This window comes from Natator depressus, chromosome 2 (assembly GCF_965152275.1).
Source record: "Natator depressus isolate rNatDep1 chromosome 2, rNatDep2.hap1, whole genome shotgun sequence".
Classification (NCBI taxonomy): domain Eukaryota; kingdom Metazoa; phylum Chordata; order Testudines; family Cheloniidae; genus Natator; species Natator depressus.
The window spans coordinates 29469482-29486689 of record NC_134235.1 but is presented as its reverse complement, the minus strand read 5'-3'; the positions used below and the strand labels follow the sequence as shown (position 1 = coordinate 29486689).

General features: G+C 44.3%; 1 protein-coding gene across 1 annotated transcript in view; it reads right to left on the bottom strand.

Moving 5' to 3' along the window:
* CSMD3 (CUB and Sushi multiple domains 3) overlaps positions 1-17208 on the bottom strand; it is a 1169988-nt gene that overhangs the window by 49071 nt on the left and 1103709 nt on the right. The window contains exons 60-62 of the mRNA XM_074943928.1: positions 15506-15685; positions 2180-2353; positions 216-389 (exon numbers count right to left, since the gene is read on the bottom strand). Of these exons, the coding sequence (XP_074800029.1) occupies positions 216-389; positions 2180-2353; positions 15506-15685 (528 nt within the window). The remainder of the gene's footprint in view (positions 1-215; positions 390-2179; positions 2354-15505; positions 15686-17208) is intronic.

The window sequence follows — 17208 nt, the reverse complement described above, 5'->3', positions numbered from 1 at the left end:
GAAAAAAATCTGTGTGTCAACAAATACATTTAATTTAACCATTTGGAGAACAGGATCAGTAGAAGTATCATGATTAAAATGGTCATGTTTCACAGATAGTGTTGAATAACACAACACAATAAATCAAAGTTTTCAAACACAAACCGGCAGGTCTAGGAGTGGGAGAACCAAACAGAAGAATCCAGTAGATCTCAGTAACATGGATTTCATCTTACCTATACATCGAGGAGAAGAACCACTCCAAGTTCCATCTGCTTGGCATATCCGAGTACTGGACCCAACCAAAACAAATGTAGGATTGCAGCTGAAAGAGACTTCTGACTGGTAGATGAAGCTCTTGCCTTCTCTTTTCCCTTGAGCAGGTACTCCAGGGTCACCACAAAACTTTGCTATGGAAGATTATGTGACATATAGAAAGCATTCAGCATTTGCTAAAAGGTATTAAAATAAGACTTACACTAAAGTACCTGAGCTTAGCTGAACAGTTACTCCAAATCTCATGTCTGGCTCTTATACATAGCCAAATAAATGGGAGTTTTGTGGGAGCGAGGAAGGAATAGAATCTGCACAACATGATGGAGAGCCAATCTTTGCTAGTACTGACTGCAGTCTCAAGGTTGAACTAGCTTTGGTGGCTGATTAGAATCCCTATGAGAGAGGCAGAGGGAACAGCTTGGAGATGTACTGTGTGTCTGGTGATTCCGCCAGTTACAAAACCTTCCACATCCACAGCTCTACTCTATCCCCTAATCCTATATTACATCAGCATACAAGGTGCCCCGCAGAAAACCATTGCAGAGTATGACAGTCCTCTGCCTGCACAACAGAACCTCATAACACCTGGTACTTATAGCATCTTTCATGCTCTTGGAGGGAGCAAAAGAAGTTGTCCAAAGAGAAACAGATTTTAGGAGTGGCAGGTTCTTACTTCATCTTACTTAACTACAATTGATAACTTGGGTATGGAGTGAGATCACTAGAAAGTTAGTGGGGCTAACCAGAACTACAATAAAAAGAATTACATTAAACATGGAAAGCAATTTAAGTAGAAATCTGAAAGTCAAACATTAATAGACATTTATTAAATAGAATATATATCTGCCAGTAATAATATATTCTAAATCAGAGTCTTAAGGCTTTGAGTTTATCACCTGTAAGGATTTTCTTCTACCAATGGCATAGCGTTGAATAACTGGCTGGATGCATGCTGGGTGAGTTTTTTGGCCTCTCCCTGCAGTATTAGGTATTGGCCATTTTCAGAAGCTGCATACAGTGTTTCATGGGACCAGTGCTATGATCAGCTATGATATATTCTATGCCCCTGAACTCCACATTCTCTGATATAACCTCACTCGTAGCAGAGAGGCTCCACATACTGATACTGAGATTTGTTTGCAAGACAGGGGTCTTAATCTATGACTATTTGGAAATTCACACTACATCATAGAACTGGCAGCATAGATTCCATTGCAAAATTGTTACTAAGAGAAAGCTTTAGACTCTGTAAGGGCCTGATCCTGTAAACACCAATAACTGAACATAGTACTTACTACTGTGAATAGTCTGATTGGCTTCAATATGACTACTTTCTGGTGTAAACTCTATGCTCTCTAGTAAACATATGCCACACTGGGATTGTAGTCTGTAGAGATCTACATACATTTTTTTAGCCTTTTTGCACACTGAGGTCTAAATGTTTCTTCTGCGTGGTTATTTGATGGGTAAAGTCCCAAATTCTCAGGGGAAAAAAAACTTTAATTCCCTCACAAGGAACTGGCATTCTTGGGAGCTAGACGATTTTTACAGAAAGAGTTCATATGGAAACTCCATCATTCATTTGAAATTTTTCACAAGCCTTTCCCCAGCAACATGCTATTGTTGGATGCCCACTAACCCTCTTTCACATGGGTAACTAAGGAAACGAGACATGGTAATTCACAGGAGCCTTATTTTTCTCTGGTATGGAAAGATGTGCATATAAAACATCCTACATTTGTAGCAGGTTGGAGGGTCTGGGATTCCTCCTTCTACTAGTAAAAGTTCAAGTGATTTTATTTTCCAAAGAAACCTGACGAGCAACTGAAGAACAAGCGACAAGTGGCCGAAAAGTGAGTGATAAGCGAGAGGTGAGCGAGGAAAAATAATTAGGATAAAATATGAGATTCAAACAAATACTTACGTAAGCACTGAGGTACCTCGCCACTCCAAGTTCCATTCCCAACACAGGTCAAAACAGCAGGAAAGGATAGTTCATAGCCTGGGGAGCAGACATAGCTAATACTAAATCCCCAGTCAAAATTTGTTCCTTCCAACCTTCCATTAGAGATCTGGGGAGGAGTTGGGCAGGTAACAGCTGCAATAACATTCAAAGTGATTAGGCACAGCTGCTGCAAATATCCCTGGTGTACACAGTTACAAGAAAAAACATTTGTGTTCATTTAATCTTTTTGGAGGACAATACAAGTGGTGACAGGTTATCTTCCTGACTGTATTCTTGCAACACCACTGTAGCTAATATTTCTGGTTGCCTCCATTTCTGGGACACGATTCTTGTAAGATACCAGAATTTATAATGCAAAGTTGAATGCTGCATCCTGCCAGTTGGGAAGATAACACATGGAAATTACTGTATAGTCTATATAATATAAAATATTTGATAAAATACTAATAGTGTTCATGACAAAATGATTTTTGTTGACTGTTAGGCATCCTGAAGTATAATTATGTTCACTTACACATGGTCATAATCCAATTCTTTCTTTCTGTTAGCCAATTTAGAGATAGTCTGGCTTTTAAAACACAGGAATGAGATTCAGGAGCGTGTGTGGCTACACTCTCTCTCTTGGTAGGTATCGCACATTGAGAATTGTCTGCCTCATGGGTAATTATTTACCAGGACGCATCTAACTTCTGGATGAGGGGAGAGGGTTCTGCAATTCCCTCTTCTTCTGAGACTGTTAGTGCTGCTGCTCCTGACAGGTAGGAGAGAGACTTAAAAATCCCAACTTGACTTCCCCCTCCTCAGACCTGACGGTGGCAGGGGGAGATTTTGAAGGCAACACTCACTCTAGGTTTGAGCAGGAGTGAAGAACGCAGGTCCCCCCCCCCACATGCCTCAGGTCTGAGAAGAACGCAGGTCCCCCCCACTGCCCAGGAGAGTATCAGAAACATTAGCGTCAGAAAGGGTTCCACAAAGAAGTGATAGGGAGGTAGTGGTGCTATTTGATTTTTTTGGGGGGGAGGACAAGGGACGGCTGCAGGAGTTACTGACTTTGAAGGATGAATGGGTGGGAGGAAGAGAGAAGGAGAAAGGGGGTGAGATGAGGGAGGATGTGAATGAAAAGGGAGAGAGAATGGGGAAAGCAAATTGGATGGGGAGAGAGACAATGAGAGACAGACAAAAGAAGAGATGAATGAATGAGTGAGAGGGAGTGAATAAATGGGAAATAGTGAATGAGGAGAGCACCAGTGGGAAAGAGCAGAGTAAAGAGAAAGAGAGCAAGGGTAACACCAATAGACCCTGGTTGTCAGGATTGAACCTGGGGCCTCTGGAGCTTAGTCCATGAGCCTCTACCACATGAGCTGAAAGCCAACTGGCTCTCAGCTGAGGCTGCAGAGCAGACTCATTAATCTCTACATGGTCTTGGTGCCACTACCTGGGACAGAACACCACACCCAGAAGGTGTGTGGGTTACATAAGTGAGAGTAGTTGGATTGATCTTAAGGGAGGGAGAGGGAGTACATGGGGAGAGTGGGCAGCAGTGAATGAAGACAAATGAGGAAAGGAGAGCTGAGAGACCATGTGAATGGGGGAGATGAAGGGGCTGCACTCAAAAGCTTTAAATTTACACTTAGTTAGCCTGTCATTCTGCATGCAGAAAAAAAATTAAAGGGAACACTGGTCAGGAGCACGAGGTTCTTGCTGTGTGACCTGTGGAAGTCACCCAGCTTTTCTGTGCATCAGTTTCACCACTAGTATAATTCTATATAATGGGATTATCACTCTTCTATACATCACACGGGTGCTTGAGGCTTCATTCATTAATGCTTGTTAAATTCTTTGAGAATCATAGAATCACAGAAGATTAGGGTTGGAAGAGACCTCAGAAGGTCATCTAGTCCAACCCCCTGCTCAAAGCAGGACCAATATCAACTAAATCATCCAGAACTCTGGGTGGAAATGCAAAATACCATTATTTTAATAACCTTTTAGCCAAGCAGGAGACCAAGGATTTGGGAGTGACTTTAGGATTCCCTTTTTTATTGGGCTAGGGGTTGTTTTTTTAGAGACTGGGTGCTTGGGCCTTTCCATGTCTGTATAGTACTCAAACTGGAGGAGAAAGTATGATAGCATGGCTTCCAAAATGATGGCATTTGCCACCTTCTTCATAGTGGTTATGACCTCATGAAATATTGTTTTGGGTTGAGTGAAAACCTCATTGAGGTTGGTAGGCGTGAACTCACCCTTCATTTAACGTAATTGTAAGAATAGGCCCCCACCAAAGATAAAAGGAATGTGTGACCCTGCCCAGGAGCTTTTGCAGAGTATTATTTTAGTATGTGTGTGCGTGTGCGTGTTCATAGAAAGGCAAAACATACAACAAAATGAAAAAGACAGCTTGAAGGAGCAGCTGAAAGCACACTGGCTGACTTTAGAAGAAATCTGGGGAGAGGTTTATGGGTTGGGGTACAGGATGGAAAAAGTGTTCTTAGTGCTGTGAAAAAAATAAACTGTTTCCTGCTATTTGATTCCTTCTGCATTCAAAGACACAGAAGTTTGTGCATTCTTTGCCAATAAACAAACTGCATCAAAGAAATCTCTATCGCCAATTTCTCCCCCTAACTGGAGCCACCGATTAACCCCTGAATTTTGGGTTAGGCCCTCAGGTTAAAAGGGGTAGCTTTTACCCTTTTAAATTCTTTTCCTTTCTTTCTTTCAAGCAGCAGCATCAGTAAGAAGTTGGGGTTTGGGATAATCACCAACACTCTCACCCTGCACCAATTGGATATAGTCTGTTTACCAAGCAGCTTTATTACTAGTCACTATAAAAGGGACTTTATGTTCCAGCTTCCTGGCTGAAAAGCAAGGGAACAAACAAAACATTTCTTACTTGATAATCTCCTTTCTGCTAGGAGCATCTCCCATAATTCTGATCTGTATGTTCTATTCCCTTCCTGTCTCCCATTTTTGGAGGCAGTTCAAAGCTGCAGCACAGGCTGTGCTAGCCGAATATGCCAAACCCGTGGAAAAAACACAGAAATTGGGCTTGTTTTTGGCTTAATTGGCTTGTGAGTTGCTTGTTGGCTAGTTTTCGGCTTGTAGCTTGTTGCTTGTTTGGCTTGAAGCTTCTTTTCTTTGATTGGCTCCCAGCAAGCAGGGGCAATGGGCAAGCAGGGGCAAGGAGGGGAGAGAGTCAGGGATGCACAGTGGGCCCACCACAGTCTCCAACTGCACGCTGGGGGGATCTAATCATATAGAGGGGTTCTTAAGGATTGGCTTGTTTCGGCCTTGTTTTGAAGTGGGATTAGCTTGATTTTTGGCTTATTGTGAAAGTTGGGGTGCTTATTTAACGCATGAAAGTTGGCAACTGTGGTGCTAGCCACACCCCCTTCTGCTTGCTCAGATGATGCATTTCTAAGCTGCGAAATAGCTCTTAGAAAATGATTTGTAACACTACCTTCAGTGCCAACTAATTAATTATGTGCAGTAGGCCTCTGCCTTTTGGTAACTATCCAAACAGAATGCTGAGCCTTTGCTGTGAAGCCGTCCAGGGTGGGTAGAATTGTGGGAGATCCTGATAGCAGAAAAGAAATTACTGGGTAAGAAAATTTTCCATTCTGCAGCCCAGCATCCCCCACAATTCTGATATGCATGAGAAGTAGCAAACAGTGAACAAGATTAGGGAGGGACAGAAAAGTGAACATGAGAAATAGGGAAAAAAATCTTTTTGAACTGCTCGAATGGCCATGTTATGTCTGGACCATTGCCTGCAGCACTTTCCTGCCAAAGAAGGCCTCGGCGGAGACAGAAAGACTACTTTATAGTGCTTGGTAGAGGCGCTAGCTGATAGCTGTGTGACTGCTCTGCAGATCTCTGTGTTGGAGGCACATGCTCTTTCGGCCCATGAGGTTGCCAAGGATTTTGCAGAATGCACCTTGATTCCTTTAGGACCAGGGCTGTTGGATGCCTTGTGTGCCTCAGCGATGCATAGTCCGATCCATCTAGTAATGGATAGTTTGGATACTCTAAGCCCTTGGCACCTGGGGATAAGAGGAAATGAACAGGGAGACCCATTTCCTTGTGGATTCTTTACACATGATATAAGTCTTTAGTGTGCTTCTTCCATCTGGGGTGTGCCACTGCATCACAGTCAGGTGCTGTGCCCATGGGCAGAGTGAAGGAAATCAGAGGCTCAAAGGGATGGGTGGTTAAAGCTTTCAACACCAGAGATAGGACCAACTGAGGAAAGATTGGTCCGACCGCTGGTCTGGGCAGTCTGATTGCTCTGAAAATTCTGGATACCTGAGGGTTCTGCCAAGGAGCCCGAGGATCCTACTAACAGTACAAGACTTATGGCTGATATCTGGTGAACTACCCTGGCTGGGCAAAAGGCCCTTATCTGCATCTTTCTGAAGGAAGTCATAAGTGGCTGGAATCCCAGGATCCCTTGGATATGAGATGCACTCTTGGCACAACAAACTGCACGTGGTCTATATGGACAGGTATGCTTTATAAGTCTTTATAAGTCTTCATGTGGAAAAACTCTCCTGAATGAGAGCAGAGTCCTGATTACTTGGAATATAGGCCAAGTGTGGCTAACACTTCTTTCAATAGCCAGGCTGTCAGTTAAAGGTGACCTGGGTCTGGATGGAGGAATGAGCCTTGGAAAAAAGAGGTCTGGTCTTGTCTGAAGCTGAAGTGGTGGCTACAGCGTCAGTTCTATCAGATCAGAAAACTAGGGTCTTCTTGGTTGGTAAAGAGTCAGGGCTCTCATCCTTCTCACCTTACCTTTCAGAACACCTTCCCTAGGAGAGAGAAGGGTAAGAATGCATATTGCAGCTCTTGCGGCTATCTCTGCGCCAGAGCATCTGTCCCATGGACTTAGGGTCTGCTTCTCAGGTGAAGAATTTCTGCCATTTTGCATTGCTGTAATTGGCAAACAGGTCAAGTTAGGGGAAACCAAACATATGCAAGATCAGAGTAAAGATTTCCTGGTTCAGGCATCATTCAGAGTAGTTGACTTTGTGTCAACTGAGCCAGTCTGCCTTTTGGTTCAGCTTTCCTTTTATGGGTATTGCCTTTAGGGAAGGTGATGTCTTGTCTGCCCATTCTATTGTCTCCATTGCTTCTGCATTTAGAGCTACGCTCCTTGTTCTCCCTTGGTTGTTCCTGTACACAACTATGGTCATGTTGTCTGGTTGGCCCAAAAAGTGATTGCACGCTACGTAGTTCTGCCATCTCACTAGTTTGACAGCTCTGAGCTCAAAGAACTTGATGTGGTAGTTCCTTTCCCCAGATCTTCAGTTACCCTACACTATCTGGGTCCCAGAAGTGTTCCCCATCCCTTCAAACTGGTGTCTGTTGTAACAACCTGCAGCCCAAGAAAGGATATGGGAAGACTCCTGTGGATGTTCTCTGAGACCTTCCATCACACTAGGGGATTCAGCACCTCATTGTGAATCAGTGTCTGGTCTTGCCTTAGCTTGAGGGAATGGGCACATGCCCGCAGAAGAAAGGTCTGATATGTGACCTCGCCATTGGGAGACCCATATGTGCAAGATGAGAAGGCCCAGTGAATTGAGACACTGAGCTGTGGTTGGCCTCATGCATTTGTCCAGCATGGATATCAGGCCCTGGATCTTCTGGATCTTCTGTCTAGATCTTTGTCACTGAAGGGTCTACCTCCACTCCCAGGTAAAGTCTGTTTGTCTAGGGAATCAGGGAGTTTTTTCCTGATGTTACTGCAAAGCCATATGCTTAAGAACATAAGACTGGCAATACTGGGTAAGATCAAAGGTCCATCTAGCCCAGTATCCTGTCTTCCGACAGTGGCCAATACCATGTGCCCCAGAGGAAATGAACAGAACAGGTAACCATCAAGTGATCCAAGTGATTGCTTGGAAATCAGGAGTCTGGGCTCTGGCACTGTGTGTTGTGGCCTGTGAGCTTTGCCTTGCTGTGACTACTACAGCCACTTAAGACTCTGGGTGCAAAGGGCGGATCATAAGGGAGAGTCTTTGTCATGCAGAGGATTTTGATGGTTTGGAGGAAAATTTATCTAAATTGCCTTGGAAAAAATCTGGAGCAGAAGCTTCCCCTGCCAGGGTAACAGTCCCTTCTTGGATACCCTTGGTGCTGGTAGTAACTAGTAGATTGCTGTGCTGGCTTTGATAATGAGGATTGATACTTCTTTTCTGTCTTAGCTACTAATTTCTCTAATGTTTTCCCCAACAGCTGTAAGTTTGGATGCACCGTTTAGAATGAGCAATGACTGTTCCTGGGTGTAACATGACTTCCATGCAGCCACCAATTTAGAATCCATTGCTGGTCACAAATCACATCAATTGTTTGCCCAAGACAGGACCTGAGACATCTTACTCCAAGCAAGGATCATGCCTCTAGAAGATGAGCCTCTTGTTTACCATGAAGTAGGTTTTCCTACTAAATGTATGAAAAAAATTTGGTCTGGACAGTTATAGGTGAAGCTTTCAAATTGCTGTGCAGTATGTCATCACTCCTATGGTATAAGGGTCTTGGAATGAAATCCGCTTCTGAAGGTGTGACATATGTCTGCTGCACCAACCTTAGGCTCCCCTAATTTATGGATTTTCTTTGTTTCTACCTACCTAAATATTTTAGTTTAACATTTGGTTTAATGAGGTGTCCTCATTTTCCTCATTGGAAAGAGAAAACCTGTATCACAATAATGCTTGAAAGGAAAGATATTTTATTAATAAGTTCCTTGCCGGCCATCATGGAACAGTTTGCAGGTTTTTTGTTTTGTTTATTTGTTGCATGTGTGGTACATTCCCCCCTGGCTGTTTACAAGATGGAGGGAGCACACTATTCATCCTGGCCTGGGGACCACACAACGGACGAGAGGTAGCGGTGACGCAGGCTTCACTTGTGAGAAAAGTTGCTATCTGTCCCCGGATGCTTGAAAGGCTGCTTGCCTGCTCCCCAGCCTAGATCGAACCCAAGTAAGTGCTGCAGGAGCAACTTAATATCACCTGGATGTTTATTCAGGAAAGCAAGATCACTTAGAAGGTGGGAAGGAATTTCTCATTTACGCCTCTGTAATCCCATGAAGATGCAGCTCCATGGGTAGTGGAATCCTCAGGTGTGTCTGTACTGGTCAGGGCCTTCCTGAAGTGCTCAAGGCTTTCATGTGGATTCAGCCTGTGGAGCAGGGAGGGATGGAGAGAGAGCCCCTTTCCCAGGCAGAGCAAGGGTTTATGTCTGATGATCAGAAGGCAAAATTCCCATTCTGACGCTGCCTCAAATCTGAGCCCCGTTCCCTGGCACAGCGAGGGTCTTTGGTTGAAAGCCAGACAGACACAATTTCCATTAGGCTGCAGGCTGAGGCAGGGCTGCACGGGGGCACAGGCTTCTTTGCATCCCTGGACATTCTGCGGGGTGGGGAGCACTCTGTCTACATTGTGAGCCAGGGGTGTGATTCCCTTGCTTATGTACATATATCCGTGCTAGCTCTCATTGAGCACCTGCAAGTGTAAGCAGCCGTGTAGCTCAGTAGCATGGGTAGTGGCAGTAGAGGCACAGCTGAGCTATGCTGAGTACATACCCTCTGATTTCAGGTGGGTTGGTTCTCAGCGGGGCTCAGCTGTGCCATGTTACTGAGCTACACTGCTACCTATACGCATGCTAGCTTGAGTATGTGTCAGAGGCGGATTACAGTGTTGTGGGGCCCTGGGCCAGAGCAAGTTGGGGCTCTCCCCATCCCTTCTGCCTGCAGTCCACTCTGTGCCCACCCAATGCTCCTCCCAGAGAGCAAGATCAGGGCACAAGGGATTCTTATTTCCACCCCGCGCTCCTGTTGGGGGGGAGCAGGGGCAGGGCGCAGGGGCAGGAGTGCTAGGCAGGCAGGCAGAAGCCCCCACGCCCTGACCCTGATCCCCGGCAGGAGTGCCAGGCAGGCAGGTGGAGTGGGGCAAGCCCCCACGCCCCGACCCCACTCCCCAGCAGGAGCGCCGGGCAGAGTGGGTCAGCACGCAGGGGCATCAATTTTTCCAGGGCCCTCCATTTGGCTGGGGCCCATGGGCAGATTTCCCAGTGGCTAATCTGCCACTGGTATGAAGCACATCCCTAGCTTGTAGTGCAGGCATAGCCTGTGAGGGAGATAACCCCCAGCACACACTCCCTCAGTGGGAGAAGGCAAAGGAGAAGAAATTTAGCCCCTGATTTTCACCCTACTTTTTCAGTGAAAAAAAGCTGCCTTAAGAAGGAAACACTTGCTTTTGCTTTTGTGGGGACCCAGAGTCTCTGGGTTTTGCAGAACTTAACCCAGAGGATCACAAGAATCCTCTGGTTCATGGTGTGTGGCAGAAGAGTTGTGTAGGTGCTATGCTTCTTTCCACTTGGGCGGGGGGGGGGGGGGAGGGAGAGAGAGAGGGAAACAATAGACCAGAAAGGGTCTCATCTTTATGCTTCTTTATGCCCCAGGACTTACCTTCTGGGTCAGCTGAGGGAAGGTCTCCTTGTCCTTCAAACCTCCCTCCTAGTTCTGCTCTCGCTCTCCTAGTGGGGGTTTTCTATGGTGGAATCAAGACTAACTGGTGGGAAGGCACCAATATTCCTGTCCGCTCAGAGCCCCATGTCCTAGCAGAGATAGGGGTGGGTGTTTGGGGGCAGATTGGGCATTTTTTACTTTCTGCTTGGCCTGAGAAAGGTGCTTTACATTTAGAGCACTATTTGGATTTTATCCGTTGCTTGCACAGCTGCTCTGCATGCCTGGAAGGGGGCGGAGGAGCTCGGCAGGGAGATGCTGCAGTGGAGGCTCTGGGTGGCTGTGACCACTGTGCTGCTCAGATCCCAGACCAGGAGGAGGTGAGGAGACTTGAAAGCAAATGAAAATGCTTTAACTGACCCCAAAATGGCTAAAAATAACAAATCTAAAAGAAAAGGATGGGAGTGAGTGAACCACCATTTATTTGCTGCCACGGAGGCAGAACATCTGGGAGCAAACAGGAGAAGGGGTGTGGTTAGCACTGGCTGTGCTTCAGCTTTGAACTACCTCCAGAAACTGCAGACAGGAGGGGAAAAGCGCATATGTAACTGAGTTGACGCAGACAATGGGCTGCAGAATGTCTGTTGGCAATATAGGGGAAGCAGGGTCAGGAAAGAATAAGTAAATGACCGCAGCCTCAAAATGAAGGAATAAATGATTTAGTTGGGGATTGGTCCTGCTTTGAGCAGGGGGTTGGACTAGATGACCTCCTGAGGTCCCTTCCAACCCTGATATTCTATGATTCTATGAATACAAGTGAACACTGCCCTATCAAGGTTCTATCAACAATAACAGCAGACCTTGAACCATTAATAATGTATATCTGCAGTGGATTCTGCTTGGGGTTTCAGCTGAAATTGGTATTAAAAAAAGAAGTGGATTTAAGACAGTTTTACTGAAAAGTACAATGCCTGACTGACATTTACTTGTGAATGAACACACACATCCTTCTCTTGCGGAGACCAATGTGGGAGAATCATATACATCTAGTATTTCAGTGGCAGCTGGAAAATAATGTTTGCATACTCTGAGCAGTTCACTGTCCACTTATTGTATCTAAATTGTACCAAATCCTCCTAACAGTAACAAATAGCTACTATATATTCCAAATAAATTGTTATATATGATACATTCCTTTTGATTACATATTCAAAATAAACTATAATATTAGTTTAAAAGTGTACAACTTGTCATTGTACAGAAATTTGCATGGAATAAAATAAGGAATTTCTGAGAGCAGAGATTTCACATATGGTTATTACTTAATATTTGTACAGTGCATAAGTGTGTACAGTGACTGACTGACAGAAGAGAAGTGTACCTTCCCCAAAGAGCTTACAACCTCTGTCCTCATCTGAAAGTTGAACTTTTCCCTTCATACTCTGGTGTATACCCACTACTCCCAGTTAATGTCCTTTGGGTAACAACAGCCCAAATAAGGTAGAGCAAAGTGAAAGACAGGATTAAGGACTTCGATTCCCTCTGAATGGTCAGAAACAGAACTGGCCAAACACAGAGTAAGAGTGAGGTTCTGACTGATGCCTCTGATTCTGCCCCAGCCAGAATTTCTCCTTAGGGGTCCAGCCAAAATTGAAACCCCCTACTCAGACCTCTCCAGCGGGCCTGAGGGAGCCCAAGGCTGAACCTTACTCTAAGATAAATATAACATTTGATGGAAAAAGGGAAGAGAGGCAACATAAAAGCAGAATATGTAAGAGAATCCATCTTGCATTGCCTGACTATTGTGTTCCCTAGCAGACTGATAGGACAACTTTCATTTAAAGAAACAGTATACAAAAAACAGAATTATTGATACGTACACCTCAGATTTAATATATAATAACTCTGATTGGCTAATGTAGTGCCAATCTTTAAAAAAGGGAAGAAGGAGGATCCTGGGAACTACAGGCCAGTCAGCCTCACCTCAGTCCCTGGAAAAATCATGGAGCAGGTCCTCAAAGAATCAATCCTGAAGCACTTACATGAGAGGAAAGTGATCAGGAACAGTCAGCATGGATTCACCAAGGGAAGGTCATGCCTGACTAATCTAATCGCCTTTTATGATGAGATTACTGGTTCTGTGGATGAAGGGAAAGCAGTGGATGTATTGTTTCTTGACTTTAGCAAAGCTTTTGACACGGTCTCCCACAGTATTCTTGTCAGCAAGTTAAGGAAGTATGGGCTAGATGAATGCACTATAAGGTGGGTAGAAAGCTGGCTAGATTGTCGGGCTCAACGGGTAGTGATCAATGGCTCCATGTCTAGTTGGCAGCCGGTGTCAAGTGGAGTGCCCCAGGGGTCGGTCCTGGGGCCGGTTTTGTTCAATATCTTCATAAATGATCTGGAGGATGGTGTGGATTGCACTCTCAGCAAATTTGCAGATGATACTAAACTGGGAGGAGTGGTAGATACGCTGGAGGGGAGGGATAGGATACAGAAGGACCTAGACAAATTGGAGGATTGGGCCAAAAGAAATCTGATGAGGTTCAATAAGGATAAGTGCAGGGTCCTGCACTTAGGATGGAAGAATCCAATGCACCGCTACAGACTAGGGACCGAATGGCTAGGCAGCAGTTCTGCGGAAAAGGACCTAGGGGTGACAGTGGACGAGAAGCTGGATATGAGTCAACAGTGTGCCCTTGTTGCCAAGAAGGCCAATGGCATTTTGGGATGTATAAGTAGGGGCATAGCGAGCAGATCGAGGGATGTGATCGTTCCCCTCTATTCGACACTGGTGAGGCCTCATCTGGAGTACTGTGTCCAGTTTTGGGCCCCACACTACAAGAAGGATGTGGATAAATTGGAGAGAGTCCAGCGAAGGGCAACAAAAATGATTAGGGGTCTAGAGCACATGACTTATGAAGAGAGGCTGAGGGAGCTGGGATTGTTTAGTCTGCAGAAGAGAAGAATGAGGGGGGATTTGATAGCTGCTTTCAACTACCTGAAAGGGGGTTCCAAAGAGGATGGCTCTAGACTGTTCTCAATGGTAGCAGATGACAGAACGAGGAGTAATGGTCTCAAGTTGCAATGGGGGAGGTTTAGATTGGATATTAGGAAAAACTTTTTCACTAAGAGGGTGGTGAAACACTGGAATGCGTTACCTAGGGAGGTGGTAGAATCTCCTTCCTTAGAGGTTTTTAAGGTCAGGCTTGACAAAGCCCTGGCTGGGATGATTTAACTGGGAATTGGTCCTGCTTTGAGCAGGGGGTTGGACTAGATGACCTTCTGGGGTCCCTTCCAACCCTGATATTCTATGATTCTATGATTCTATGATTACCATGCCTGGGATCTATGGTAATAGGCAGTATATGCAGGGAGAAAGAGAGAATTCCTTGTGTAATCAGTTTTGTATGCAAAAACAGTAGTATTTGATGATGGTTAGTAATGAAAAGTAAAAAGAAGAAGAGCATTTTCTTGAACAGCAAAAATTTGGAGCACTTGAGAATGAACTGCATTCAAAACATTGGGAGCAGAACTGAAAAAAAAATGCACCCTACAACACTGACATAGCTGGGAGGAGGTGACAAGGCTTGGTAGGGCATACATGGAAGAAGGAGAGAATAGGGCTGGAGATGCAGATCTGAGAGTCTTCAATTTGGAGACATGAGAGAGAATGAGCCCAACCAAGGGGAAGCATAGACAGAGAAAAGGGAGGATTTATCAAATATTCCTAGACGATACCTCTCGAAAAGTGGGAAGGAAAAAGAACCACTTGCCAACGCCTGGTTGCAGGTACAATTGGCTAGGTAGGAAAAGAAGGAAGAGAAGGAAGAGTCCCACAAGTCTATGGAGGAAAGAACCTTAAGATGGAGGGGGAGACTCACTATGTTAAGGGTAACAGAAATATCAAGGAGAATGAGCCTGGAGAAGATGCCCTTAAATTTAGCAAGGAAGAGGTTGTAGTTTACTTTGAAAATAGCAGTTTTGATGACATCACTAGAATAGTTTTTTGATGGTACATTACAATAAAATTCAGTTATAAGCTGCCAATTTTTTAACTACAGGCTACAGCAAGAACTTCCCTGTAATACCTGTAAATAAGGGATGCATGTGCAAGCAGATAGGAAGTGTGAAGGATCAGGGGATTTACTCTTTTGTTTTTCTAAGTTACACAGGAAGGAGGCAACATCAGATGCCAAACAAATGTACATTAGGGCATCAGCTGGAAATATTTAGACTTTGCTGCTAAAAAACATGCTGAGTATATTAATACTACTGGAGAGTGTTGAACTTCTGTACCCTAAACAAGGGAGGGGTTGGCCAAAGATCCTGGTGGGAAGGACAAGACAGTCCAGTGCTATCCAGCCATGGGGAAAAAAATCATTTACTGCAATCTAGACAATTAGAAAGTCCAATACCATCTAGGTTCACAAAAGACACTGCTGAAATCTATCATATCCGGTAGATTAACATTATGCAGAAAAAGGGCACACTCCATTAAAAGAAGGGAAGTCACCTGAACTCTCTCAAGCAGAAACTTAGTAAGAGGCTCCTGGAGCCCCAGTAAGATCTACACCCTAACACTGCTAACACTTTAAATTTTTGAAACAAAATAAAAGACACAAATGGTAAGACAACAATTTTTAAAGCCCCCCAACTCAATTTACCCTATAGACAAAATAAATATTAACATGTCCAGACATGTTTACTCTTTGGTTATAATGATGAATGTTTACTTAGTTTGACTAACGTGTTACAGTACACAATAGGTACAAATGTCACACACAAAAATGTTCTGATACCCAAAATCATTGTGATACCTTTACAAGTTGGGATTGTTCCACTCCATGTGCCGTTGGTAGTACAGGTGCGAATTATGGAGCTGTTCAATTCCATTGTATAGCCGGGTTGGCATATATAGGTAACATTTTGTCCAACAACATAATCATCACCATATCTCAAGCCATTAGCTGGTATACCTGGGTCTCCACAACTGATTACTGCAAGTAAGGAGTTGAAGAACAGAAGGTAAATCATTAATGTGACTGTGTATCTGTGAGGAGAAAAAGCACATAGTCAAATTAATGATTTACTGCCAAAAATATAGCAAATGTTTATTTTCAGCTACATTAGGTAAACATATATATCACTTAATTCATCTACCTAACACAATACGTGGATACGTTCTGCAGCTACATTTTAGGGAAAAAATAGTACACCTGTTCAAAAGTGAAAAAAATGGACTGTACTATTTTAATCACTTAAATGTCAGGATTAGAAAATGGCAGTTGGAAAACAAAGACACTAAAAAGAAGTAGGCATATGAGGATAAGCAGATTTTTTGCCAAGGACCACACAGTGTGAAAGTCTTATCGTACCGCTAATCTTGAGGTTTGGAAAACCTAAAGAAGATCAAAGTAGAAAAAACAAATAAATGTATTGGCCAAAAATAGGCATATCTGCTATAACCCGAGAAGGGAGCAATATGGTACCCTCTACTTTGGATCCCAATGGACTAGTTTCCAATTATGCTTGGTTTAGAGTTTACATAGCCCAGTCCACTATCAGACATGTGTGACTGTCTCTGAGACCACTAAACTGAAGCAAAAGTCTTCAGTGGCTGATTTTATGGCCAATCGCCTGTTGACAGGGGTGTTGACAATGAGCATTCACAAGGATTTGGACACATCCACCGGCGAGAGTCTGACAAAGAATGAGGACCAAGGAGAAACCCCTCATTCAAGAAAAAGAAGAAATAGGGATAAATATGCTCATCCTAGTGTAGAGGAGATTGCAGGTTTCAGGACCAGAGCAGGAAGTGGGGGGAGGATGGAGGGGGCCGAGAGTCAGAGTTACAGGAATGGAAGAAGCAGCTGAGAAAGTCTCACTAAACTCAAAGGTTCTGCTGACTCACAGTTGTAAGAATGAGGACTCTCATCAGACAGAGACTGGCTGCAAGCCCTGCAGACCCTACCTATGACCGTGACTTAGAGGTCTTAAGTTTTCATGGACTACCTTGAGTCTTTGGTGGATCACATCCCCCATTTTCATCAGCAGAGGCATAGCTCTCAGAGTGGGCCAAAGCACATCCATACACTCTTGGCGAATGACCATCTCAGGTTGTTGCTAACTATGGAAAAGGGCACTGGTGTCCCACAGACAGAGGTGACAGTTACTGGTATGTACCAGTAACCATGATGATTGCGCCTCATGTCTTTCCCAATGAAGAATGGAACTACAAGGGAAAGGAGAGGAAAGAAAAAGGAAGCAGAGAAGGACAACCATAGATTCGGAAGGACTGTGGCCTTCCTGATCTCACTGAGTGTGCTGGGACCAGTTAGTTCCTTAGCCACTGTGCTTAGGTCTTCAGTAAGTGGCTAACCACCTCAAACTGTGTGATGGGAGGGAGTCCACTTCCAGTACAGCAGCCAGATAAGTCTTTTAGCTATTTAATGCAGAGGAGAGAGATGGAGAAGAAAGTATTGCTATGTCACAAGCAGCATTCTACAAAAAAGGAGAGTCC